General features: G+C 39.6%; 1 protein-coding gene across 1 annotated transcript in view; it reads right to left on the reverse strand.

Annotated features, from left to right (window-relative positions):
* The window catches only part of LOC122211995, a 500,798-nt gene that overhangs the window by 143,184 nt on the left and 333,403 nt on the right, over positions 1-24,211 (reverse strand). The window contains exon 8 of the mRNA XM_042925590.1: positions 7,089-7,233. Coding sequence (XP_042781524.1) covers positions 7,089-7,124 — 36 coding nt within the window. The 5' untranslated portion in view covers positions 7,125-7,233. The remainder of the gene's footprint in view (positions 1-7,088; positions 7,234-24,211) is intronic.

Below are 24,211 nucleotides of genomic sequence, written 5' to 3' on the forward strand. Positions count from 1 at the left end.
AATTCACTATCTCTTGGGTTCATCCAGTACATTCTGCCTCTTAGTTAGACACATGCCTGGACTTACTCTTGACAAGTACATCACATAACTTCTCCCAAATCATCCGTTCCTTCTTTGCCTTTAAAACTCCCATTTTTAAAGACTATGCTTTCAGGGCTCATTTCTATAGTTCGTATAAAACTCCCATTTTTCAATGTCCTCAGATAAAGAGAGAAAACTGACAGTAATATCATTTACAGTATTTACAATGAAATGGGAACAGCTGAAAATAATAACCTCTTACAATTATATGGTACTTGACAGTATATGAAACTCTCACCATTGTTACCTTTATCTTCCTAATAATCCCTGTGAAGTGGGCCACAGTTACTCCCATTTCATTTTAAACCTGAGAAAACTTCAGCTCACAGAAGTTTTGTAACTGTCAGAATCACATAAGCAATAAGCAGAAGTTTAATTTAGATTATTTAAAATTTTTTTGCCATTTCATTTTTCTAAAGATTATTCTTGGATAGGTAAGCAAAACCTCAAGCCTAGAAGGAAAAAAGCATTACTAACCATGGAGCTAGAAAACAGACAAAAGGATCTCTCTAAATCCCCCAATAACACTGTTTGGACTACTGTCTCTCCCTTTCTGCCTATGGCTGGCCAGGGCTAGTTGGAGGCAGAATGGTAACAGGTTCTAGACTCTGATTCTATATGTAATAAGAGTTAGTCTAGAAGCAATGTCCATTGCATAAGAGATGTTGGAAACTCTTTACAAAACCACATTAATATGGTCATTAGTGGTCATGGCCGATGCCCTGAGGTCCTTGGTCTGCTCATCAAAAACCCTCAGCTTCTCAGCACAGATACATTTCTCCCAGAGCCCGCATCCAGGCCACAGTGGTCTGCTTGGCAGATCTGCTGGGAGGCCTTCCTCACCCCCAGGGCAAACACACGTGCAGCAGGAACCAGGGGCTCCAGAGTAAGGGAGTGAGTGGAAGAGGAGAAAGAAGAGAAGAAACAGAAAGGGGAAGCTGAAAAATTCTAAGAAGAGTTCCAGACTATAATCAGTAGCTCTGCAACAAAGTTACATGATTGATTACAAAGGTTATCACCCACATCTGTCCAAAGACCCTGAACAACTTCAGGACAGTCTGTTGTTCATCTCTTTGCTTATTTGCTTATAATTTCCCTAGACCCTGTTGCAGATTAGGTTCTCAGGAAACCTGAGCATGCAGAATGTTTATTAGGAAATGCTCTTGGGACAACAGTGGAAAGAAGGCGAGCAAGCTGGATTGGGAGGGGGAGAAACTGAGTTCTGATGATGGTTTGAACAAGCACCTCAGACTACTTGTGGAGGAGTTGTGCAGCTAGAATGACCCATCAGAGTACTCCACACTGGGATGGAATGGCTGAGCCTTTAGACTGTTTCTTCTGTCAGCTGGTGAATGTGAAATGCTTCAGAAAGTTCACTGCTTTGAGAAAAGTGGCTTCTGAAGCTCAGAAAGTCTCTGAAGAGACTGACACCTGCAGCTTCTCACAGCACTCTCTGCTACTAGTGCAACAAGGCACTCCTTGGAGAAATCGGGAGGGCATGTAACCATATCCAGTACAGTCCACCTCTTCTATCACTTGGTCAACTTTTCATATGCTTTTCTGTGGAACAACTTCTCTAGCATTTCAGTGGGCATTTCTTCCTGTGGGAAATTTAGAAGTGAACTTTAGTGGCAGATCCAGGATGAGGCAAGCAAAACAACAAGGGCACAAAATTTAAGCGGGGGTTTGTACACACATAAGTGTCTCCTTAAATTTTGCATCCCAGATGCCTCATTCTTTTGTTTTTGGGTAGCTTTATTTATTTCTAATTCACACACCACAAAAATTGAACCTCTCAAAGTGAACACCTCAGTGGTTTTTAATTTTTGTGTTTAGTTTTTAGTATTTGTGAAGGCACATGTTTTAATTTTTATTGAACCTATGAGTGGAATTTCTGGGTCATCTTGTAACTCTAAATTTAGCTTTATGAGGAACCATTAGACCATATTCCAAGGTGGTTGCACCATTTTACATTTCCAAAAGCAATATGGAAGGATTCTAATTTTCCCACAATCTCACCAACACTTGCCATTATCCACCTTTTTTATTATAGCCATTGCATTTCTTGAATGACTAATGATGTTGAGCATCATTTGATGTACCCATAGGTCAATTTCACTGGTGAAATTTCTACTCGAAATTTTTGCCTACTTTTAAATCATGTTGTTTTTTTATTGTTGAATTGTAAAAGTCCTTCATATAGTCTAGAGACTAAACCCTTACCAGATATATGATATGCAAATATTTTCTCCCATTATATGGATTCATTTCACTTTCTCAATGGTGTCCTTTAAAGAACAAATATTTTGTTTTGTTTTAATTTTAATGAGGTCCAATATATCTATTTTTTTTTGGTAGCTTTTGTTTGGTGTCATGTCTTAGATACCACTGCCTAATTCAAGGTCATGATGAGTGACATCTATTTTCTTCTAAGAGTTTTATAGTTTTAGCTCTTAAATTTAGGTATCACCTACATTTTGAGATAATTTTTGTATTAAGGTAGTGCTGGCCTCGTAGAATGAGTTGAGAAGTATCCCTGCCTCTTCTAATTTTTTGGAAGATTTTTTGAAAGTTTGTTGTTAATTCTTTTTTCAATACTTTTTAGAATTCAGCAGTGAAGCTACCTGGTCCTGGACTTTAATTGGCTTTTTTTTTTTTTCTAACTTAATCTCACTACTTGTTTTATGTCTATTCATATTTTCTACTTCTTCTTCAGTGTCATTAGTTGTTATATTTCTTGGAATTTACCCATTTTATCTAGGTTATTTAACTTGTTAGTATACAATTATTTATTCTAGTCCCTTATAAGCTTTTTTTACTTCTGTGAGGTTGGTAGTGATGTCCCATATATCATTCCTGATTCTAGCAAATTTAGTCTTCTTTTTTTAACTTGGTCAGTATAGCTAAAGATAAGTCAATTTTCTTGATCTTTTCAAATAGCCAACTTTCTATTGTATTCATTTTCTCTACTGCTTTTCTGTTCTGTATTTATTTCCACTCTAGTCTTTATTATTTCTTTCTTTCCGTTTGCCTTTGGGTTTAGTATGCTCTTCTTTTTCTAGCATTTTAAGGTGAAAGTTAGCATATCAGAAGATGTTTCTCAGAAGTAATATCATTCTTCACTGCAGATAGCATGGCCCTAAATCCAGAAATCCAAATTATCTTGTGATTCTCTTGTTGCATCTTGTCATAAACTCCACATGACATCTTTCTCATCACTGATATTTCTAATATGATAAAGTCTGCTGTATTATATGACCTATGTGGCAGGCTGCGTGGCTCATAGCCTGGACCTGTTGAAGAACCCTTTCCTGTGCTGAGCCCTATTCAAAGCTGGCAGCCTTTGTATCGACTGCTATATGAATGAAGCAATATTCTCAGGTGTGAAATATACTTCTTCCAGGATCATAAAAGACTTAGGTCTTTGCTTTCTTCTTTGTGATGGGGAGAAGATGCAATATTTTGCATTAATTTTGGAGGGAAGCTCCTAAAATGCCCCTGATCATTGGACTCACACAAATTTTACTGATATTGTAGGCCCCTCTTTCACCTTCTTGAAAGCATGTCTTACCAAGATTTCCAACATGCTAGTTAGTTCTTGCTTATTAAAGCAAATTAGCTTAATGTCCTTGATACAGTATATCAATGAGGTGGTCTTTGATGTATCCACATGACCCAAATCTCTTTGGTTTGTATTATGACAGAAAACAGAAAACATAACATGGCCCTAGGGGTAAAATGCAAATATATATTGCTGTCCAATCCACAGAAATGCAAACAATTTCTGATTTTCTTTTCCAAACAGGGATAGGAAAGCAAACATTCACCAAATCAATGGACATATTTTGTATACTTGAGGCCATGTTAGCCTCTTTTAGCAAGAGATACCTCATTTGGCATGGCAGTTGTAATAGAGGTTACAACTTGGTTGAATTTGTGGTAGGATCAGTCTGGTTTTTCTACAGGTAGCAGACTAGGAATGTAAATGCAGATATGATGGGGACCACCACTCCTGATTCCTTTGTATTGTTTATGGTAGCACTAACTTCTATTCCACCCAATCCTGGAATGTAGAATTTTTAACTTACTATCTTGTCCAAAGGTAGGGAAGTTTAGGCATTTGCACTTGAGCTTCCCCATTATTATAGATAATTCTTACCCTACTGGTCAAAAACACAATGAGGAGGTTGTACCAATTACCAAGTATTTCTAGTCCAATTATAGTTTGGGGGATGGGGAAAATTACCACAGGGTGACTCACAAACCAAGAAACATACAATAAGCTAGACCTTTGTCAAAGTCCATGTTTTACCCTGACCCCATAAGTCTCTATTTTAAGAGAACTACAAAAATATTTCATGTCTTCAGATGTCAATGTTAACTTCAACACTATGCCCAACAGTCCTTGACACAGTATTCCCTCTTCACAATGCCCTGAGTAAATTGTTATACATCTTTTTTGGGGAAGAACTGGAAGAATCATTACCGCGTACATTGCCATGGTGTTGTAGTCTTTTCTTCCAGAGGCTTTGTTTCCCCTTTAAACCAGTTAGAGATCCAAAAACTGGCTCAGATCCAGAAAATGGGCAAGAACCATGACTTTTTATTGGGATGACTGCCCTCAGCCTCTTGATGATCCATCCTTGATATCCTCTGATGATACAAATTGAATAATATCTTTGGGGCATACACATCTATTCTGCCCCTAGGGATACCAGTCTGTTAACAATTCACAACTCTCTAGAGATCACATCTTCTTGGCTGCCATTTCAACCTTGCAGTTCTTTATGAAAATTATATCCACCCAGCTTCTGACAGTTAAGTGCTGCTAGCTGGCCTCGATTGTGTTAGGAATCCAATCAGACCATTGCTATCAGGGAGCTTTGTTCTGTAATAGTTTCTCCTATCATTAGCCATGGCCTATAAAGGAGAGGCATCACAGGACTTCTTGATGCTGTTGACCCTCTCATCAGAACTTTCCCTGGGGCCTTGGTAAATCTTCTGGGTCTTCCCATGGCACATAATCATCTGGTGAGGTTTTTAGCTTTACATAGTACATCCATTTTAGCATGCTATTTCCCAGAGTCTTTGGATAATTTCCTCCATCTTTTTCCATGGAAATTCTGCCATTTAAGCCTTACTCAGTGTGGGCTACTAATTTTTAATGCTTCCAGACTTTGTAAAAAGTCTGCCATATCTCTGGAGTCTTTGGTAGGGTATTTAATCCTGTGTCTCTGAAGAATACTCCTAATTCAAATAAAAATCCCCCTTACCTACCCATATATTTTAGTCCCCTTGCCCTAGGAATCCAGTCCTACATATACTCTACCAGCTCCTGCAAGTATTTTCTGGCTAATTCTGAAGCTCCCTTAAAAGTATAGTCTCTCCACTAGAAATGCTGGAGAGGATGTGGAGAAAACAGGAACCCTCTTGCACTGTTGGTGGGAATGCAAACTGGTGCAGCCACTCTGGAAAACAGTGTGGAGGTTCCTCAAAAAATTAAAAATAGATCTACCCTATGACCCAGCAATAGCACTGCTAGGAATTTACCCAAGGGATACAGGAGTGCTGATGCATAGGGGCACCTGTACCCCAATGTTTATAGCAGCACTCTCAACAATAGCCAAATTATGGAAAGAGCCTAAATGTCCGTCAACTGACGAATGGATAAAGAAGATGTGGTTTATATATACAATGGACTACTACCTGGCAATGAGAAAGAATGAAATCTGGCCATTTGTAGCAACGTGGATGGAACTGGAGAGTGTTATGCTAAGTGAAATAAGTCAGGCAGAGAAAGACAGATACCATATGTTTTCACTCATACGTGGATCCTGAGAAACTTAACAGAAGACCAGGGGGGAGGGGAAAGGGGGAAAAAAGTTACAGAGAGGTGAAGGAGGCAAACCATAAGAGACTCTTAAATACTGAGAACAAACTGAGGGTTGATGAGGGGTGGGGAAGAGGGGAAAACGGGTGATGGGCATTGAGGACAGCACCTGTTGGGATGAGCACTGGGTGTTGTATGGAAACCAATTTGACAATAAATTATATAAAAAAAAAGTATAGTCTCTCCTTCCCTTGCAGGCCCTGAACACTTCTGGCTGTGAGTTATAGGTCTAGGGGCCAAGAGGGGAGATGAGGCAGATCCTGATGGGAGTATACATTGTTTCTCAAGGGACAGGTCTCTGCATTTGCTTCAAGGAAGCAAGGGAATATGTTAGCTCTTAGTGGGGATTGTTGGGCTACTTCCATAGGCTCAAAGAGTTCAGAAGAACCTAGAAGTTTAAGATTATTATCATACTGATATCCAGCTATCCCTATCCAATGTGTTAGTGTCCTCTTCTTTCCTAACCAGAGCCCTGAACTCAATAGATCCCCCTTGACAGGGAGTTTAACCTTCTTTGGAGCTCCGTTACAACACTGAGGAAGTCCTGGTTTGGCCCCATAGCTCTCTCTGCCCTCCCACCACCTGAGATGACAGCCTCTTTGTAGTGTGTCAAAAAGGTCTTGTGGGTTTCACGTTTGGTTTCCCAGTTTCTTGTTAATCATTCTCTCTCTCTCTCTCTTTTTTTTCTTTTACTTGAGCAGTGGTCAGCAAACTTTTTCTTTATAGGGATAGATAGCACATAGCACCAATCATTTTAGGCTGTGAGGCCATAAAATTGCTACCACAACTATTCAACTTGCCTTTGTAGTAAAAGCACAGTTATAAACAATACACAGGATGAGTATGGATGTATTCTAATCAAACTTTATAAAAAGAAGCAATGGGAAGAATTTCATCAATGGGTCATGGTTTGCTACCCTGTAGTTTAGTGGGTCAATTGAGCTTAGCAACAGCCACTCAATTCCATTGTTATTCTGGTTACAATTTCTCCAACCCTTAATACATAGGATTCCTTTCCACTGGTATACCACCCCACCCTAGTGAAACTTTGAATAACTGAACTTCCTCATTGTGCCAGAAGCTATCTGTGCTCTTTTATTGAGGGAATTCTCCTTACCAAATGGGAAATAGTCATCTGGCTCCAAAATTCCATCTTAATACTTGCTTTCTTGGACCCCCGGGCACCAACTACCACTGGCTGAGTTCTCTGGGAAGCAGACTAGGATGGAGGTCAGTATGGAGGATACTGATTAGGGAAGTACCTGTGGGAGAAAAAAAGAAAGAAGACTGGGTAGAGGGAGAAGCTGAGCTACAACACAAACCCAAAAGACAGCCTTGGCCAATCTCATGAAGAACTCTGGTGCTAAAATGCCCCAACAGAGTTGTCCTGCATTGGCCTGAAGTGGCTGAGCCTTTTTCCTCCCACTTCTATCAGTCTTTAGATGTAGGTCACTTCAGGAAGATGTGGCCTTTGACAAGAGGCTCTCTGCAGCTAATCCAATCCCTTAATGGACTGAGAGCTGAAAGCCGTCTGCAGAGAGCGTTCCCTGCAGCGGGGGCAACAATTTCTTCTTTGAAGGAGGACTGGGAAGTGCACTTCTAAGTATATCATAGGTCTCCAAACTTGGCCCTCTTGCCCACCAATCTTCCCCTTCCTGCTCTGCCCATCTGTGTCAGTCCCTCACCAGCCACACGGGCTTTGCTCCTACCTCTTTACTCATTCTGGCTGCAGTACTTTTCATGGTACCTTTCACGAGGTCTGCACCCCATGGTTTTTTTTTCTTCTTTTGCTGACCAGTGCTCATTCTGTCTGGCTCCCACCACTGATTTTCTGCTTTTCTCAGAATCAAAGCTTTCCTCAACAACGATTTGCAGTGTTGTCTCTGCTGCCACTCCCGTTATGTTTCTGAGCATGGTGAGTGGGCCAGCACTTTAAACAATATTAATGCTTGTCCTCAAGAGCAAATAATTACAGACTTACTGGGGGTGGGAACAAAAACCAGCAGGCAAATCAATTCAAAGTTTTTGTCTAAAGGGTCAGACAGGTGAATGTCTCCTGTTGAGTGGGACCCACAGAAGCATCCAGAGGAGACTGGGGAGCACTCAGCCCAGGCTAGTTTGTCTGGGGTCCCGGAGCTAGTCCTCCCCTCTTGTCAGTCCATCTGTGTGTTGAGGAACAGAGCTTTTTCACTTCTGCTTCTGTCCCCTGGGGGTTTCATGACCATGAATGATGCATGTTCTTTTGAAAATGTGATAAATAATATTGAGAAAATGGAAAATATCATAGAGGGGGAAGGAACAGACATGCAGGACAAAACTACAGAAGATGAGTTAGGCTTGAGATATGGAGGAAAAAATCAAGGTGAAGTAACAAATGAAGTGAAGAAAGTAGAATAGATAAGAAATAAAAGTGTGGGCAAGGACACCAAGGAAAGAAGCGGAAGAAGAGAAAGAGGAGGAAGCGGATGGAGAGGGGGAGAGGCAGGACTTCCAGGAAGAGGAAGAAGAGAAGAGGGAGGAAAGGGGATCAGGGAACACCAGGCTGAGCTCTAAACTTCACAGAGAACGGCATACTCCCTTTGATAAGCCGTATCACACACAGACTGAGCATAGTCTCATCATGGAAATGAAACTGACAATCTAGAAAGTGAAGGTAGGTAAAGAAGCCAAGATCGGAGACAGAATTTCTTCAACTAGAACCCTGATATGCCCTTTATTTGTCAAATACAGTTTGTTGGCTGGGATACACAGTTCTCCCCAGAGTCCAGAAGGAGACCCTGAAATAAGTTCCTAGAGCAGTCAGAAAACAAACTCCAGCTCCCAATAAAGAACAGAAAGCACAGAGGCAGAAAATTATGCACGTAGATAGATCCAGGTCAGGTTCTCTGGTTTCCCATGCCACTCACCCCACCATCTGAGCTTCTGTTGGGAAACTCAACCATAACCAGAAATTCTTTTTAGGGTCGGGAGAGAGTTGCACATTACCTTCGTCTGCAGATTTAACACTCAAAGAATGCCATAAGAAACTTAGGATAACTGGGATTGTTTCTTAAATATAGCTTTATTGTGCTCCACTCCCCTGCCAGCAGTAAAGTGGACTCCTTAAATAGGCCTTATAAAAGCAGATTATAAAAGCAAACATCCAAGAGAAGCAAACATTTAAGCACCCCACCTGCTGTACACGCCAGTCGCCAAGGACCTCTGAATGTGCATGCTGGAAACAAGCACAGATTTTTCTATTCACTTTGCCTCAATTATACAGGTATCATGCTCCCAGTCAATCTCCTTCACCTTTGGCAGTAATTATTCCCCATCTCAGCGTCTACCCTCTTCTTCTCTTTCCTCATGTATAATAGTTTTAGCCCTCCAGGGTGTAATCATTTCTTTGATCCAGAGAACAGAATCAAATTTGGTTTTATAAAGAATCTTTCCTGGCTATAGCGCAGAACCCTTGAAAAGGCAATGCTGATGCACGATGGTGAGTGGGAGAAAGGTTTGAACACCCACTTTTCTGTGTTTACTTAGGGATAAAGGCCTACCTGACCCATTTTTACCCAGTTGTTGGGGATCTGAGCACACCACTATAAGATACATGTGAACCCCTAAATGATTCTCAAACCAAGGAAATGGACTGTCCTTTCCCGGCAGTGTCTAAAAAGTAGACACTTCTTGTCTACTTCATTTACAAGGTCTTTGAAGTTCATGAGTTTGTGTAAAGAAATGGGGTGAGGTGGAAAGGAGGGTGTTTAAATCTCTCTGACATGGGAAGAAACACTGAGGATGAGAAAGTCCCGAGGGCAGTATATACTGAGAAGTAATCTTAACATTCCCACTTATTAAATGCCCGTATGGGCCAGGTACATTACATAAATTATCTCTATTCAACGTATGAGGCAAAAGCCAAACCCAGGTTTAAATCTTAGCTCCACCTATTATCAGTTGTTATGACCTTGACGAATTAGTTTGCCTCTCTGTACCTTGGGTGTCTCATCTGTCAATAGGAATAATAACACCTACCTCATAGAATAATTGAGAAGGATTAGTGCTGGGTAATGGAAAATGTTTACTACATGGTAACCACCATTATCATTTTTAATCCAACTCTGCATTTTATTACAAATAAGAAAATTGAGGCTCTAGAGTTTAAATAACTTGTTCAAGGACATACAGCCAAAGAAGAGCAGACCTGGGATTTGAGCCCAACTCTGCATGACTCTTTCCACTGTGTAATGACATCTCAGAGCACCCAAGATAGTATCCATGGCAACAGCAGAGTGACTTCGGTGATGCTTTTTCTAGTTATCAGCAATACACCAGTTCAACTTCTGGGTGTAAACATCTCCATCCTCTATTCCTGCCTGTTCAGTGCCTGGCTTAGCTTATTGCACTGACCTCCAGAAGGTTTATTTTGGTCCAGTAAGGAAAATACACCAGTAAAAAATGAATGATGGATAATTTTCTATCTTATAATAGAAAAACATTAGACATTAAACATTAGAGAAAGACCATAAAATGTATGCCCAGTATCACTCTGCCTGACCATTTCCCTCTTCCAAATCTTCTTTTTATACATTCATTCAACTAATATTTATTGAGCACTTATCACATGTCAGGCACTATTCTAATGCTGGGAATGTAGCCATAAACAAGAAGACAAGGCCCTTGCCCTCCAAACTAACAGGAATCATTGTAAAGATATCCTAACTGAATTATCAAGATGGAAAGGAAGCTTAAAGATCATTTTGTCAACATCATACCATCTAAGAATGTCTTCAATAAAAAATACATAATTATAATAATTGAAGAAACACATAATTGAACTAATTACATGAGTTAAATGAGAAAGAAAGAAGGGTCAGAGATTTTAATAGCACCATGATGGACAGATTTAGTTAATTAGATAAAGCATCCTTTTTACACTAATTCTTCCCAAAATGGGCTTGCCAGTCAGAGCTTGCCACACTCATAATCCCTTCTGAGGAAAATTGTCTACCCACAGCCTTTTCCTAATGAAAATGGTCATAGGCTGTTTTATAAACAAGGGTTGGCCACGGATTGGACATCACAGAAACCTGACCCAACTGTGGTCAATCACTGGTCACCACCCATCTGATACTCTCAGGAAAAAAAAAAAAAACCTACATAATAGAGGTAACACAATTTTCTAGGAAATCTAGTATCTTTCTCCAGAGTTAGAAGAGGGGAAAATAGAATATATTAGCAATAGGGCTTTAGAATATAAACTCATTAGTTCTTAAAACAACCAATGAGGTATCACTATTGCCTCCATTTTACAGATGAGAAGATTGAGGTTGGGTAACATGCACAATTAGTGAGGAATAGAATTAGGTGTTTTAACTAGGTATTTTAACTCCAGAATCTGTCTAGTCACTTTGGATATCCCAAGAGTTGATGGGCAATGAGAAAAGACACAAGGAGAAGCATAAACAGAAAGTACCGGACACTTGTTAACAGTGTTAGGGCAGAACTGTAGATTCTTACTCCCAGGGGAACACTAGAGAGGACTCTAGCGCTTAGCACTACCTAGGAATGTGGATTCCCATGAGCATACTGTCTTCTCTACTGTCACATGTGCCCTTTCAAGAAACGTCCACTACTAATATAACTTGAGCAAGTTTCCTGCAGCCCAAATACCCAACATTCTTTTTCAACTCTGAGTTCCCCATACATAGAATTCTATTAAAAATTTGTTTGTTTATTTATTTATTTTAATATATGAAACTTATTGTCACATTGCAGAATTTGTAAGTCTCGTCTTTTGCAACAACACTAGATCTTTTGTTTTTAAATTTCTTTCTTGTTTTTTTTTTTTTTTCTAGCCAATACAAACTGTGAATTGCTCTTGGTGAGGAAATCTAGGAAAAAGAGTACCTGGAGGTTCACTGGCCACCTGGACCTCTATCTCCTCTGTCTTTGGTACGTGGAGATGTGGCTGCTGACTAAATCTGGTAAGGACACTGGGCATCATTCCATAGGAAACCTCAGCTAGTCAAACTTGCCACGCCTCACATGTTTGTCACTCTTGGACAAAGACAAAGATGTAAGTCTTCCAGGTATCTCTCTGTTCTTCATCTCACATTCCATGTTGCTTTGTCTATTCCAGGCTCTTCCCTATACTTTGAGACTGCCCTCTGAAGTTCTCATTCCTTATAAGTGAACTGCAGCTAAGTTCAGTAAAACCTTAGTTTGTGAGCATAATTCGTTCTGGAAACATGCTGCAATCCAAAGCACTTGTATATCAAAGTGAATTGCCCCATAAGAAGCAATGGAAACTCAGATGATTCGTTCCACAATGCAAAAATATTCATATAAAAATGATTACAATAGTTTAATATAATACAAAATAAAGAAAATACAAAATATAATGAAAAATAAATTAACCTGCACTGACCTTTAAAAACCTTTGTGGCTGGTGTGAGGGAGGCATATTGTATACGATGACTTTCACTATCACTAATGGAATCACTGCTATCTATTGGCTCAATGGAATCTTTTCTTGCATGGGGGCTACTGTATACACTCACATGGATGTTGACAACAGTACGGTATTAATAAACTCTTGTCATACAAAACAGATGAACATAAGGGAAGGGAAACAAAAATAATATAAAAACAGGGAGGGGGACAAAACAGAAGAGACTCATAAATATGGAGAAAAAACTGAGGGTTGCTGGAGGGGTTGTGGGAGGAGGGGATGAGCTAAATGGGTAAGGGGCATTAAAGAATCTACTCCTGAAATCATTGTTGCACTATATGCTAATTTGGATGTAACTTCTAAAAAATAAAAAATAAAATAAAAAAATAAACTTTTGTCACATACTGTATTTAATATGACTGGCAATAAGGCAGAAGAAGAAAGGTCTGCAGGAAGCCTTACCTAGAATGAAGCAAAGCATTCCTAAGCTTACTCTTGTACAGAAAAGCATAGGACTGTCCATAGGTGTTTTGAAGTGACAAAAAATACACTAGTAACCAGTTGTCGGCAACTTCCAACGTTCTGAAAAATCACCAAACACTGAGGCCTGAGACCAAGCATCCAAGCATGTGAGATGATCACCCACAATCCCACAGTGAGAGAGAGAGAAGAACGATTGGCTCAGTGGTGATCATGTGATTTTCTGTATCATGTACTACTCATATTGTAAGATATCACTTGTTTATCAAGTTAAAATTTATTATAAATGTTTGCTCATCTTGTAGAACACTCACAGAACAAGTTACTCACAAACCAAGGTTTTCATGCATGTCCCTTACTTCATATATAAAATAGGTCAATTAAATGGTAACCTCTTCATCCTCTAAGCCCCTTTTTTGCTAATCTTTATACACACAGTCTACACATATATACAACCTCCTCCAACTCCCTTCAAAAATTCTTTTCAGGGGCACCTGGGTGGCTCAGTCAGTTAAGTGTTGACTTCAGCTCAGGTCATGATCTTACAGTTCATGGGTTCGAGCCCTACATTGGGCTCTGAGCTGACAGCTCCGATTCTTTGTCTTCCTCTCTCTCTCTCTCTCTCTCTCTCTCTCTCACTTGTACTCTCTCTCATGAAAATAAATAAACATTAAAAAATTTTTAAAATATATTTTCAGATTCTTTATTAGCTCAGAGTGGTCCATAGGTAATACCCACTATTTGTCTTTTTGCAAAAAGTATAGCTGCTTAAAGGAAAATCTGAAGTTAGAATTTCATTTGTGCTAAAATAGGGGAGGATTCTGGGGTGGCAAGGTACCCTGAAGACAACCACCTCTTTTACCATAATTGACTTTGATATTAGACCTGGATACAAATTAGTCTAACAGAAGATGAGAAACATTTATGGCTTGCAAGACTAGAACAAACTTTATGTATCATCCCTGATTAGAATAGGAGTATGTCTTTATCCTGTATGTCAATAGGATGGTGATATGGGATCTCCTCAGGCAATACAATGATGTTATTAGCAAGGAGAATGAAAACATGTAAATAACAACTCCATGTTATTTTTTATATTTAACTTAAAAGAAAAAAAACAGTGGAAGTTTTCTCCTTCAAATTTTCCTTGTTTTTTTCTTTCACAGTAAAGATGACAACCTTGCAAAGTTTGAAGCTTATAGCTTTAGACATTTCTGAGTTACACAATCACAGGAAAGAGATTGAAGTATTTTATTTGAGAGGGGGACTTGGAGGGGGGGAAAAAAAGGCTGTGTGGTCTTAGAGGCAGAGAAGCTTGTGAAATTGTATCAAACTTTTGAAAAAGAAAAAAAACTCACTTCAGGATGAGCCATGAAGCATGGCCATTTCCAGGTTAACTGTTTTTGTGTTGAGAAAGATGAATATCCTGAAATGTCAGAGGAGAAATGGCACATGTCTCATAATTACATGGAGTTTCTGTATTATTCAGGGTCCACATCTACAGTTAGCTCCAGCTGACTCTAGCAATAGTCAGTCACACAAAAACACTGATTTCTAGAGAATAAATGTTTACAACATCTCCTGTATGATCCTCAAGTTAACTCTTGGATATGGATCCAGACCCCACCAAGATTAGATGACACATAAGTGTTAAATGGCAAAGCCAAGAGTGAAATCCAGATTTTCTGAAGTCGTAAATTCATTTCAATAGGCCATAAAAGAATGGGTGTGCTAATCGATTAGGCTAAGTCACTGCACCACCGAAGCAAGATGCTACTCCGCATCTATCTCCCATCACCATCGGGTTGTAAAACTCAAAGCACATTTTTGGCCCACTAGAGAGGGACAAGAAAACCAAGACTCCTCTCGATGACAGCATAACTACCGTTAGTTTGTTCTACTCTGGACCAGAGAGAAAAGATCAATAGCTCTCAAATGGAACACTGAATCCAATGACATTAGTTTCTCCATGACACTTCTTAATTTTTTAAGTAAACTTGTAAATGCTAGAAAAAAATGTTGCATTCTATCACTAATCAAACATTATGAAGTTCCAGCTATGTCTTGTCCTAAGTTCTGGGAATATAAAGAAGAATAAAAGGTGTCTGATCTAAGATGACTTCCTAGTATTGTGGAAGAACGAAAGAGTTATTACACAATACAAGTGTAATAAAACAGAATGGAGAAAGTACACAAGGAAGACTCTGCCACTGGGAGTCAGAGAAGTCTTTATAGAGGTGATATTTAAGTTTACGCTTGAAAGATGACTAAGAGAAAAGAGGTGAATTGCATTCTAGGAATTAGCTCTTTTATGCTATTTTGAATTGTGTTCAGAGCCAAGTGTGAGAAGTGGGGAGGGGCGACTTCCGAGATTATGCAGCATGTTATATGTTTCCAATGGTTGTCCTCTGGGTCATAATACTGGTTGGCTCTAGATTTATTAATTATATAAGTTTCGACCATGGCTTCAGGTTTTAAAGACCCAGACTTTGCCTTCATCTACAGAGGGACAGTGGAGTTTACTTTGTTCCAGGTTTACTGAGACAAAATTGACACACAACATTGTGCAAGTTGAAGGTGTATGATGCCTTGATTTGGTATACTAGATATACTGCAAAATGTTTACCACTATACTGCTAGCTAACACCTCTAACATGTCACATAATTACCGTTTCTTTTTCATAGTAAGAACATTTAAGATCTACTTTCTTAGCAACTGTCAAATGTATGACACAGTATTATTAACCATAATCACCATGTTATACATTAGATTCCCAAGATGGTAGATTTTATCAACGGACATTTTTATTTCATGAAAGACACAGTATCTTCTTGGATTAAGGAATTGAAAAAAAGTCTCAAAAAAAAGGCCTATATCTGAATAGTCCCAAAGAATCAAGTTTGAGCAGAAAAGAAACTTAAGTTGTTGTTGTTTTTAATTTTGTTTTATTTTTTGAGAGAAAGAGAGCAGGAGTGGGACAAAGGGAAAGGGAGGGAGAGAATCCCAAGCAGGCCCCATGCCCAGCGTGGAGCCCGATGCAGGGCTTGATCTTACTGTTGTGAGATCATGACCTGAGCCAAAATTAAGAGTCAGATGCTTAACTGACTGAGCCACCCAGGGACCCCTAATTTGCTTTAAAAATATGCATTATTTTATTATCATATCAGGAGCTCTCAGAGAAAGGAAGAAAAGCTTTCCTTAGGAGATCTTAGAGGAATACCTAAACCAAACCAAATAAGAAAAGAAAATCTTGGGGCCAATGGACAGATTAAAAGGGAAAAACAGATGTTCCAGGGTCAAGTGGCTCCAAAAGAGAGGATTCGGAAAGGCGAAGAGATGTTTTACTTGTTCTATGCGCAAAAGGGTCGTTCTAGTCCAAAGAAATTCCACAGAACAAGAGAGCAAGGGCCTAGTCTGACCAGTAGTGTTTCCCTAAAGGGAGCCTAGATATACAAAATGCTCAATGCCAATGCTCAGATGAAGATGGTCTCTGCTTGTAAGAGCAATTAGGGAAAAACTCTTGAGCGTGGGGACAGTTATATAAAGGGTTTCAGAATAAAAATAGACAACTTTAATAAAGACCAACATAAATACTCACAGCATTAACTGGGGGTGAGTTTCAAGGTCACTCAGTTATTATAGTTGGGGATGCAGTATTGTGATGGTTAATGTGTAACAACCCACTCTCCAGAAAGAAAAAAAAAAGTAATAGCCTTATTTGTAGTGTTTGCCGTTTTCTGATTTCTCCATGGCTGATTTGAAGCCAGTATCACTGAACATGGACTTGGGAAAAGATGTGCACAATGAAGCTTCTTGTGAGCCTACGTGAGCCAGCTCCAGCACACCACTGAGGGCAGGCATTTATTGGAGTAGGCTCAAAATTGTGTTAAATCTGGCCTCTAAGGAAATGAGAGGAACAAATAAAACATATTAACAGGGACCTGGAAAAGAAAACAAAAGACGGATTTCTGGACTGCTTTAGATGTTGGTCAGCTGAGATAATATTTCCTAGATGAGGTTAACCAACTCAGGGTTAAGAAGTTGGATGGGGATTTGCTTGAAAATAGATGATCTTATTGACTAGAACACACGGACTTTTCATGTTTCACTGTAAGGGCTCCCAGAAGAAAAAATATACATATAAGCATAAATTTTTTAAAAGCCAGTGTCTAGGGCTGGACTGATATTCAGCAACAATGCACTGGTTCATAACAACACACCCTTAATGCATCAATTGGTTAGGATCTCTTTTGATTGGTTGGTGCCTGTGCTATACTGAAGGTTAAATATTGAGTATCACTCCTGTCTAGGCCAGAAATCAAAAAGGAGAAAAGAGAGCACTCAGTCCAGTAAACATCGCCAGCCTTCCATGGGGTAGAGAAGGAAAGGAACTAACTAAAGAAGAAGGTTAAACTGTCAAAGCCTTAGCTAGGACTTTCTAAGGCACAGGGGAACTAGCAAGGAAAAGGAAGCACCAGAGGCATATCCCATTATTGCAGAAAAAAATTATGAGAGAAAGAAACGTTACTTAAGGCCTGTAACATCCAAATGCACAGGAAAAATAAGAATCACATAGCAGATGTGCTTAGGGGCACAGACTTCAGAAATGACAATCACAACTTTAAGTTTAGGAACTTTCCAAGGGTAATGATCTAGCTAAAAGGGATGTCAGGGCAAGGGTAAAAGCTTTCTCAAAAGATAGTTTATGATTAAACAATGCCCCAGAGAAAGGCAATGGTGGGGCCACTGAGGCACAGGACTGGTAAATATCTGCACATGAAGCCCCAGTGAGATTATATCTCTAAACAGCCCACATCAACTTTGTCCATGGTGCCAGGTACACAGGCTCCAATGGGAAAAGGCAAAATAAGGGGTTCCGTATATGCAGGGTGGGTCAAAGGGGGTCTCAAATACTGATGGTTGGGACTACCATCACCGCATTAGCGTTTATTTGGAGAATGAACCCTCTCTTTCTGAGAAAGGGGATTGCGTGTATATTTGAGTTTCCCCTCAGCTCTGACAAACCCATGGCCATGAGGGGTTCCTTCAAGGGAACTCTTTTCTGGGCTGGATTCAAACTCATAGGTCAGGGTGTCAACTGAGCGGCATTCTGGAAAAGTTGCAACCACATTTCCTTCCTCTTGCTCTAGATTCTTTCAGAGATGTTTAATCTCAATTATAGTCTTCAGTGAAGGCTAGCATCCTCTATGTAATAAATAACTACTCGCTGGCTGTACATATCTGAGAACTTGGCATTCTTGGTAGGGACACAATCCCAGCTCAATTCTAAGTTGGCAATTTCATTCTAAGTTGGTCATCTGGTGAATCAGATGTACTAGGTCAGCCTTTTTCAACAGGGGTTCACTAAAAAATGAAGACCTAATGAAGATCTACTGCCCTAAAGCATGCAGTGGCAAACTTCATTACAGAGCCAGACAGAACATATTTTAGGCTTTGTCGGTATATTGTATATATTTTTAATTTTATGCATATTGCAATGTTTTGACACATTAAAAAAACTTTTCTGGATGTATTTTCTGGATGCCAATCCCGGAACTAGCCAATTCTTAGAGAAAACGAAGGGCCCAACTGGAAACATTCTTCTGATATGTAAACTATGCACTCTAGAGCCATACTTCCTCTATCGGGCCAGCGCTCCCCAAAAGGCAATATGCTTCCACTTTAATCATCCCAGGTCCAGGAAGCAAACAATTAGAGACTAACCCAATGGCCCAAAGCCCACTGAAATTATTCAAACTAACCAATCCTAAACTGTTCATTCTGCTTTGCCTTTCCAGCAGAAACCTAATAAGGCAGTGACCTAAGCACTTCACCCACTCCTGTCTTCTGCCTCTTGAGCACTCTGGTGTGTTTCTCATGTGGCTCCTCTGGTGGCAGCACCTGATCACCTCGTAAAAGAACACAGAACAGTGGGCCATACGTTCTCTGTTCCAACTACTCAACTCTCCTGCTGTAGCATGAGTGCTGCCACCGATGATACATAAATGCAAGAACAGGCAGTGGGCTGAATGTGGTCCCAGTACTACTTTGACAAATCTTGCCTAAAGCATCCACAAGGTATGTAATAATTTGGCTGCTCTTCAGTGCATCTAGAATAATATTAGTCATATCAATCTTGAGAAAACAGTTCCTAAAATCATTTTTCTGTGTTCTATGCTTTAGGCAAGGAACCATACTGGGAAAGGCTGAACTTGATAATGTAGATACCTTGATTCAAACAATCCCATACAAACTCTAAATTGTCTCTCTTAGGAGCACCTGGGTGGCCCAGTTGGTGAAGCATCCAACTCTTGATTTTGGCTCAGGTCATGATCTCATGGTCATGATATCCAGCCCCACATCAGGCTCCACACTAGGTGTGGAGCCTGCTTGGGATTCTCTCTCTCCCTCCCCACATCCCCACACACCTTCCCTGCTCACCCACACATTCTTTCTCTCTTAAAAAAAAAAGTAAAATAAAATAAAATAAAATAAAATAAAATAAAATAAAATAATCTTGGATTGTTTGAGTCCCCCTTCCACAATTCCTGCAGCTCCTTCACATAAACCTACTCCCTGTTTTTGCCTTATGCTAGATATAGAACTTAGCACCTTTCTAAATCCCATCAAAAATCCAATCATCCTAAAATAGGGGCTGGCATCAACAAATGATGAAAGAGAAGTTTTACATACAATCTCTCACTGCAGACCTCTTAAATGTTCCCTCTGGAACATGTCTGTACCTCAAATTCCCCTCTCAGCCATGTCAATTCTGAGGGTCTCTCTGCATATGACTGTACAACTGCCCTTTTGCTTGTCACTACTCCTGGATCTTTCCTTGCCCCAGAAACTTCAACTTTCTTTCCCCTTCATTATGCAAAGCAATTCTTCTTGGCTCCAGGGCTGTACCCTCAACTTCACATAACCAAGCCTATTCTGCACTTCAGAAAAATGAAGACCTTGCTGTTGACAATATTAACCCTGCTTGGAAGCAGGCTGAGTTATATGTGGAAAATAAACCTTCTTGTTGCACAGACATAGTGTGTCAAGTGTTCCAAAATTGTGAGTGTGGGGAGAAAGGCATGCATATTTTTACCGTTAATGTTATCCACAAGCCATGTTGTTTGACCTTGGGACTCAAGCCATATATGCCACCCGTAGTCTAGGATATCCTGACTCCTGAACAAATCTCCTATGCTAGCGAAGACCTGAATGTTCAAAGTGTATGACTAGGATGCTGATGTTGCTAGAGGAAGAGGTGAGCAAGGGATACTGATGTGATCTAGAAGGCAGAAGATAGATCCTGGATGGGTAACCAAAGATACAATGATGTTAAGGAGCGTGGGCAGAGGCACCTGGCTAGCTCAGTTGGTACAGCAAATGGCTCTTGACCTCAGGGTTTTGAGTTCAAACCCCATGTTGGGTGTAGAGATTACTTAAAAATGAAACCTTAAAAAAAAGGAGCATGTGCAAACTATGTGAGAGGGAGCAACCAATCATGTAGGATTCATGCAGGTGCATGATGATACACCATATTTAACCTAAAAGAATAAATTAGAATGGGAGAGAAGTCTGGTTTTATATACCTTTCTGAGATAGTTCCAAAGTTAATAAGCCTCTGAGCAGAAGGAACTCAAAATTGGATGAATGACAAACAACATGATTTCTCTGTGTGTCACTTATTTATGTCATTAATGCCTCTTGTTAACACCCACCCTGCTTCTCCACGTCAATGGCTTCATATCTTGCAGCTCTGTATTAACATCCCCTTTTCATTAGAGTTGCTTCTCTGGTAGAGTAGGTTAGGGTTATGATCCTATGGTCTAGCAATAAAGTTCACACCTGCATGCTGTGGAGATAACTTTAGACACAGGAATGCCAAATAACTCTCAACGTGCATAACTAACACTAATTGATTGGTGGTGCCTACTTAGACGTTGTATTGAGAAGAATTCTGAGGTCACGTTGAGGGTAAACAGGCAAAAGTTTTGTCTCCTTTGTTACTCTCAGTGCTGCTGGGCTGCCCCAGTGAACACGGATTTTCAAGGAAGAGTTTGGTAGAATGAAAAACATAAAAAAGCCTGCCTTGTAGAAAGACAAGTCTAGGTTCAAATGCTGACTCTTCTGCTAAGTATCTGCTTTAGGCAAAGAACTTAAAAGAATCTCCAAGTCCAGATACACTTATTTGTGAAACCAGGATAATAGCACCCACCCACAAAATTTCTAGAAAATAATTTATCACATAATAAAACCTAGCACAGTTCCTGGCACATGGTTAATATTTCAAAGTACATTAGTTCTCCTTCCTGACCACAAAGATATCATGCTCTCTCGTGTAAAAATCTCAAATCTATTAGCTGGTATAAAAATCAACCAGTGGAAGCACGACTGCCAGACTGTAGATCTTTTCAATCTAGGACAGAATGTTACAGAGACCAACATTGACTGTCAACAAGTTTGTCTCTCTTTGAGGGACACAAAATTGCAAAGCAAGGACTTGAAGTGAATAAAAATGTAATTTAATTCACAATCAAATAAAACTCCACAGCTTAGGAATCAGAGAATATTCTTGGAATGGACTCTTTTCAGTACCATAAATTTAACCAACTGAATTCTTTAAGTATCTGCCTTGTCAACCTTTTGAAATGAAGGTTGATTAGGTTCAATGGGAAATCTGCATTTCATCATGAAAATGGAACACAACGTCCTTGGCTTAGCCTCCCAAAGAGTGGCAATTTGGGGCACTATGTGCAAAGCATGAAGTAAAAACACAGGTAGCAAATTTATTTCAAGCATGACAAAGGGGAGGCATGCATATGCATAGCCCAAGCACCATGAAAAGGCATGGCCTCTACTCTCACTATACAGACCTCTTTTAAAGGAAAACTCCCCCAAGGGGCTTCTCCAGCCTTTTATTTTACAAATAGTAGTTTATGAGAATGGAGACGTTACAAGGAGACACTTTAGATGAAGTGAGTTGATGTACTTAAATAGTAGGGCAAAGAAGAACTCAATTATCAAGGGGAAGATGTAGCAAAAGTGAGTCTTGTCAAAAGAAACCAAACTCCACTGGGTGTTTCTCAAATCTTCACTTCTTTTGAGAAGGTTCAGTACACAACCCAAGAGAATTTGACTATCTAATAACCTGAACATATAAAAAAAAAAAAAGCGTAGAGAAAGAAAAAGTGTACATATTATGCATGTCGTTTCTAAAACAACAGTGAATCGTGCACTAGACTTAGCAGGTTAATTAGGGAGTCTGTTAGCAATGAAGTGAAAGCTGGCACATTCCCAATTCTGGCTGATACTAGCCAAGACATAGACATAACGGATGTTTCTCCGATATAACCAAGACGCGTCACCTAAGCCAGAGAAAACGCATTGTCTATAACAGGCTTAAAGGTGGATGGGAGGTCAAAATGTTGCCAATGTTTTCAGATCAAGTAATAGGCCCCGGAAAAGCTGAGTAAGCTGGTTGGATGGAACAGTTAAAATTGAAGGGACAGTTCAATGGGCTGACACTGGTTAAGAAAATCATTTAGTCAAGTTCATGACATATTCTTCCTCAATCCTGCACCTTTATTTTTTTTTTGTATTTAATAAATTTGATGTGTTACACTTTGTAAATTTAAGGTGTACGGTGTGTTACTTTGATACATTCACATATTATAATTACCACTAAAGCAATATTTATCACATCATTGTGCTACAATACTATTGTCTATATTTATTATAACGTATATTAGATCTCTATGGCTTATTTAATACTTGTTACAGGTTTATACCCTTAAACACCATCAATCTTACCACCTCCCATCCTGCATCCCCTGGTAACCACAATTTTAATGTGTTTTTTTAAATACAGGTTTGACTTTTTTATATTCCACATGTGACACACAAAGTATTCGTCTTTCTCTGCCTAAGCTCATTTAGCAAAATGTGCTCAAGGCCCATCCACGTAGTCACAAATGGCAGGCTATCCTCCTTTCTCATTACTGAATAATATTCCACTATGTATATATATCACATCTCTTTCATCCATTCATCATTGATGGGCATCTGCGGTGCTTCCATATCTTGGCTAGTGCTGTGATAAACAGGGGTGTGGCTATATCTTAGTGAAATTCTGTTTTTATTTCCTTTGGGTGCACCCTTAGAAGTGGAATTGCTGGATCCTACGGTAGATCTATTTTAATTTTTTGAGAACTCTCCGTATTGTTTTCTACAGTGGTTGGACTAATTGACATTCCTATCAACCGTATATAAGGGTTTTCTTTCCACTGCATCTTTGCTAGTACTTGTTGTATCTTGTCTTCTTGATGATAGCCATTCTAACAGGTATGAGGAGACCTCTCATTGTTCTTTTTATTTGCATTTCCCTAATGGTTAGTAATGTTGAGTATCTTTTCATATGCCTGTTCTCCACTCAATCTTGTATCTTTAGATCAACTTGACCTTCCCATGCAGTAGGTGGCTGTGGCTGATGGCCAGTTAAGATGAGAGGTTCCTGCAATTGTTCTGGCAATGAGCACCCATGCATGCCTGCTGAGCTTCTGGAGCACTAAGAAAAGTCCAGCAAACAAGAAACCAAATTCAGTGTAATATGTATTAATAAGCATCTAGTATGCAACCAGCACTATGCTTGGTATTACAGACATTCTTGGTATTGTGGATATACTGATGAATGCAATATGACCCTGCCTCCAAAATGCTCACTTGAGTGGGGGAAAACAGATCGTAAACAGTTACACGGCAAAATAGTAAAGTTGGATATAAACTGAAATGTGAAAAGATAGCTACTTCTGAATCGAGAAGGTGAAGTGGAGAAAAAAAAATATAGGACTGGTGATCTTTAGACAATTATTGTTTGTCCTGTGGGGTAAAAAGGAGAGTGCACTGCAAGCAATAGGAGATAAAAGCCAGTACATGGAGGGGCGACTCTGCATGGTGTGACCAAGGAATAACACTAAAAGGTTTGAAGTGGCTAGAGTGGAGAAGTTGTGTCCCAACTCTGTCCTAACTCATGTCCTTTGAAACATGGAGCAGACATCTTGGTCCCTTCCACAGTGCTATGTAGTCCCCACCCTGAACACCCACCCAGCTGAGACTACAGTCCTTGGGAGAAAAAGTCACTGTTGACAGCATCCCATATCCTTCACTCCCTCCTCTGATAAGATTTAATTGGGTTTATTTTTTTCTTGAGAAGAGATTTTCTTTCAGCAAATAAGCATTGAGCATACTTTATGCTAGTATTAGAAAAGGCACTGAGACAGAAGTATTGTCATTACATAGAATTAGCATAGGTTAAAAGTGAAACTCTGGA

This window comes from Panthera leo, chromosome F3 (assembly GCF_018350215.1).
Source record: "Panthera leo isolate Ple1 chromosome F3, P.leo_Ple1_pat1.1, whole genome shotgun sequence".
In the NCBI taxonomy this organism is placed as follows: domain Eukaryota; kingdom Metazoa; phylum Chordata; class Mammalia; order Carnivora; family Felidae; genus Panthera; species Panthera leo.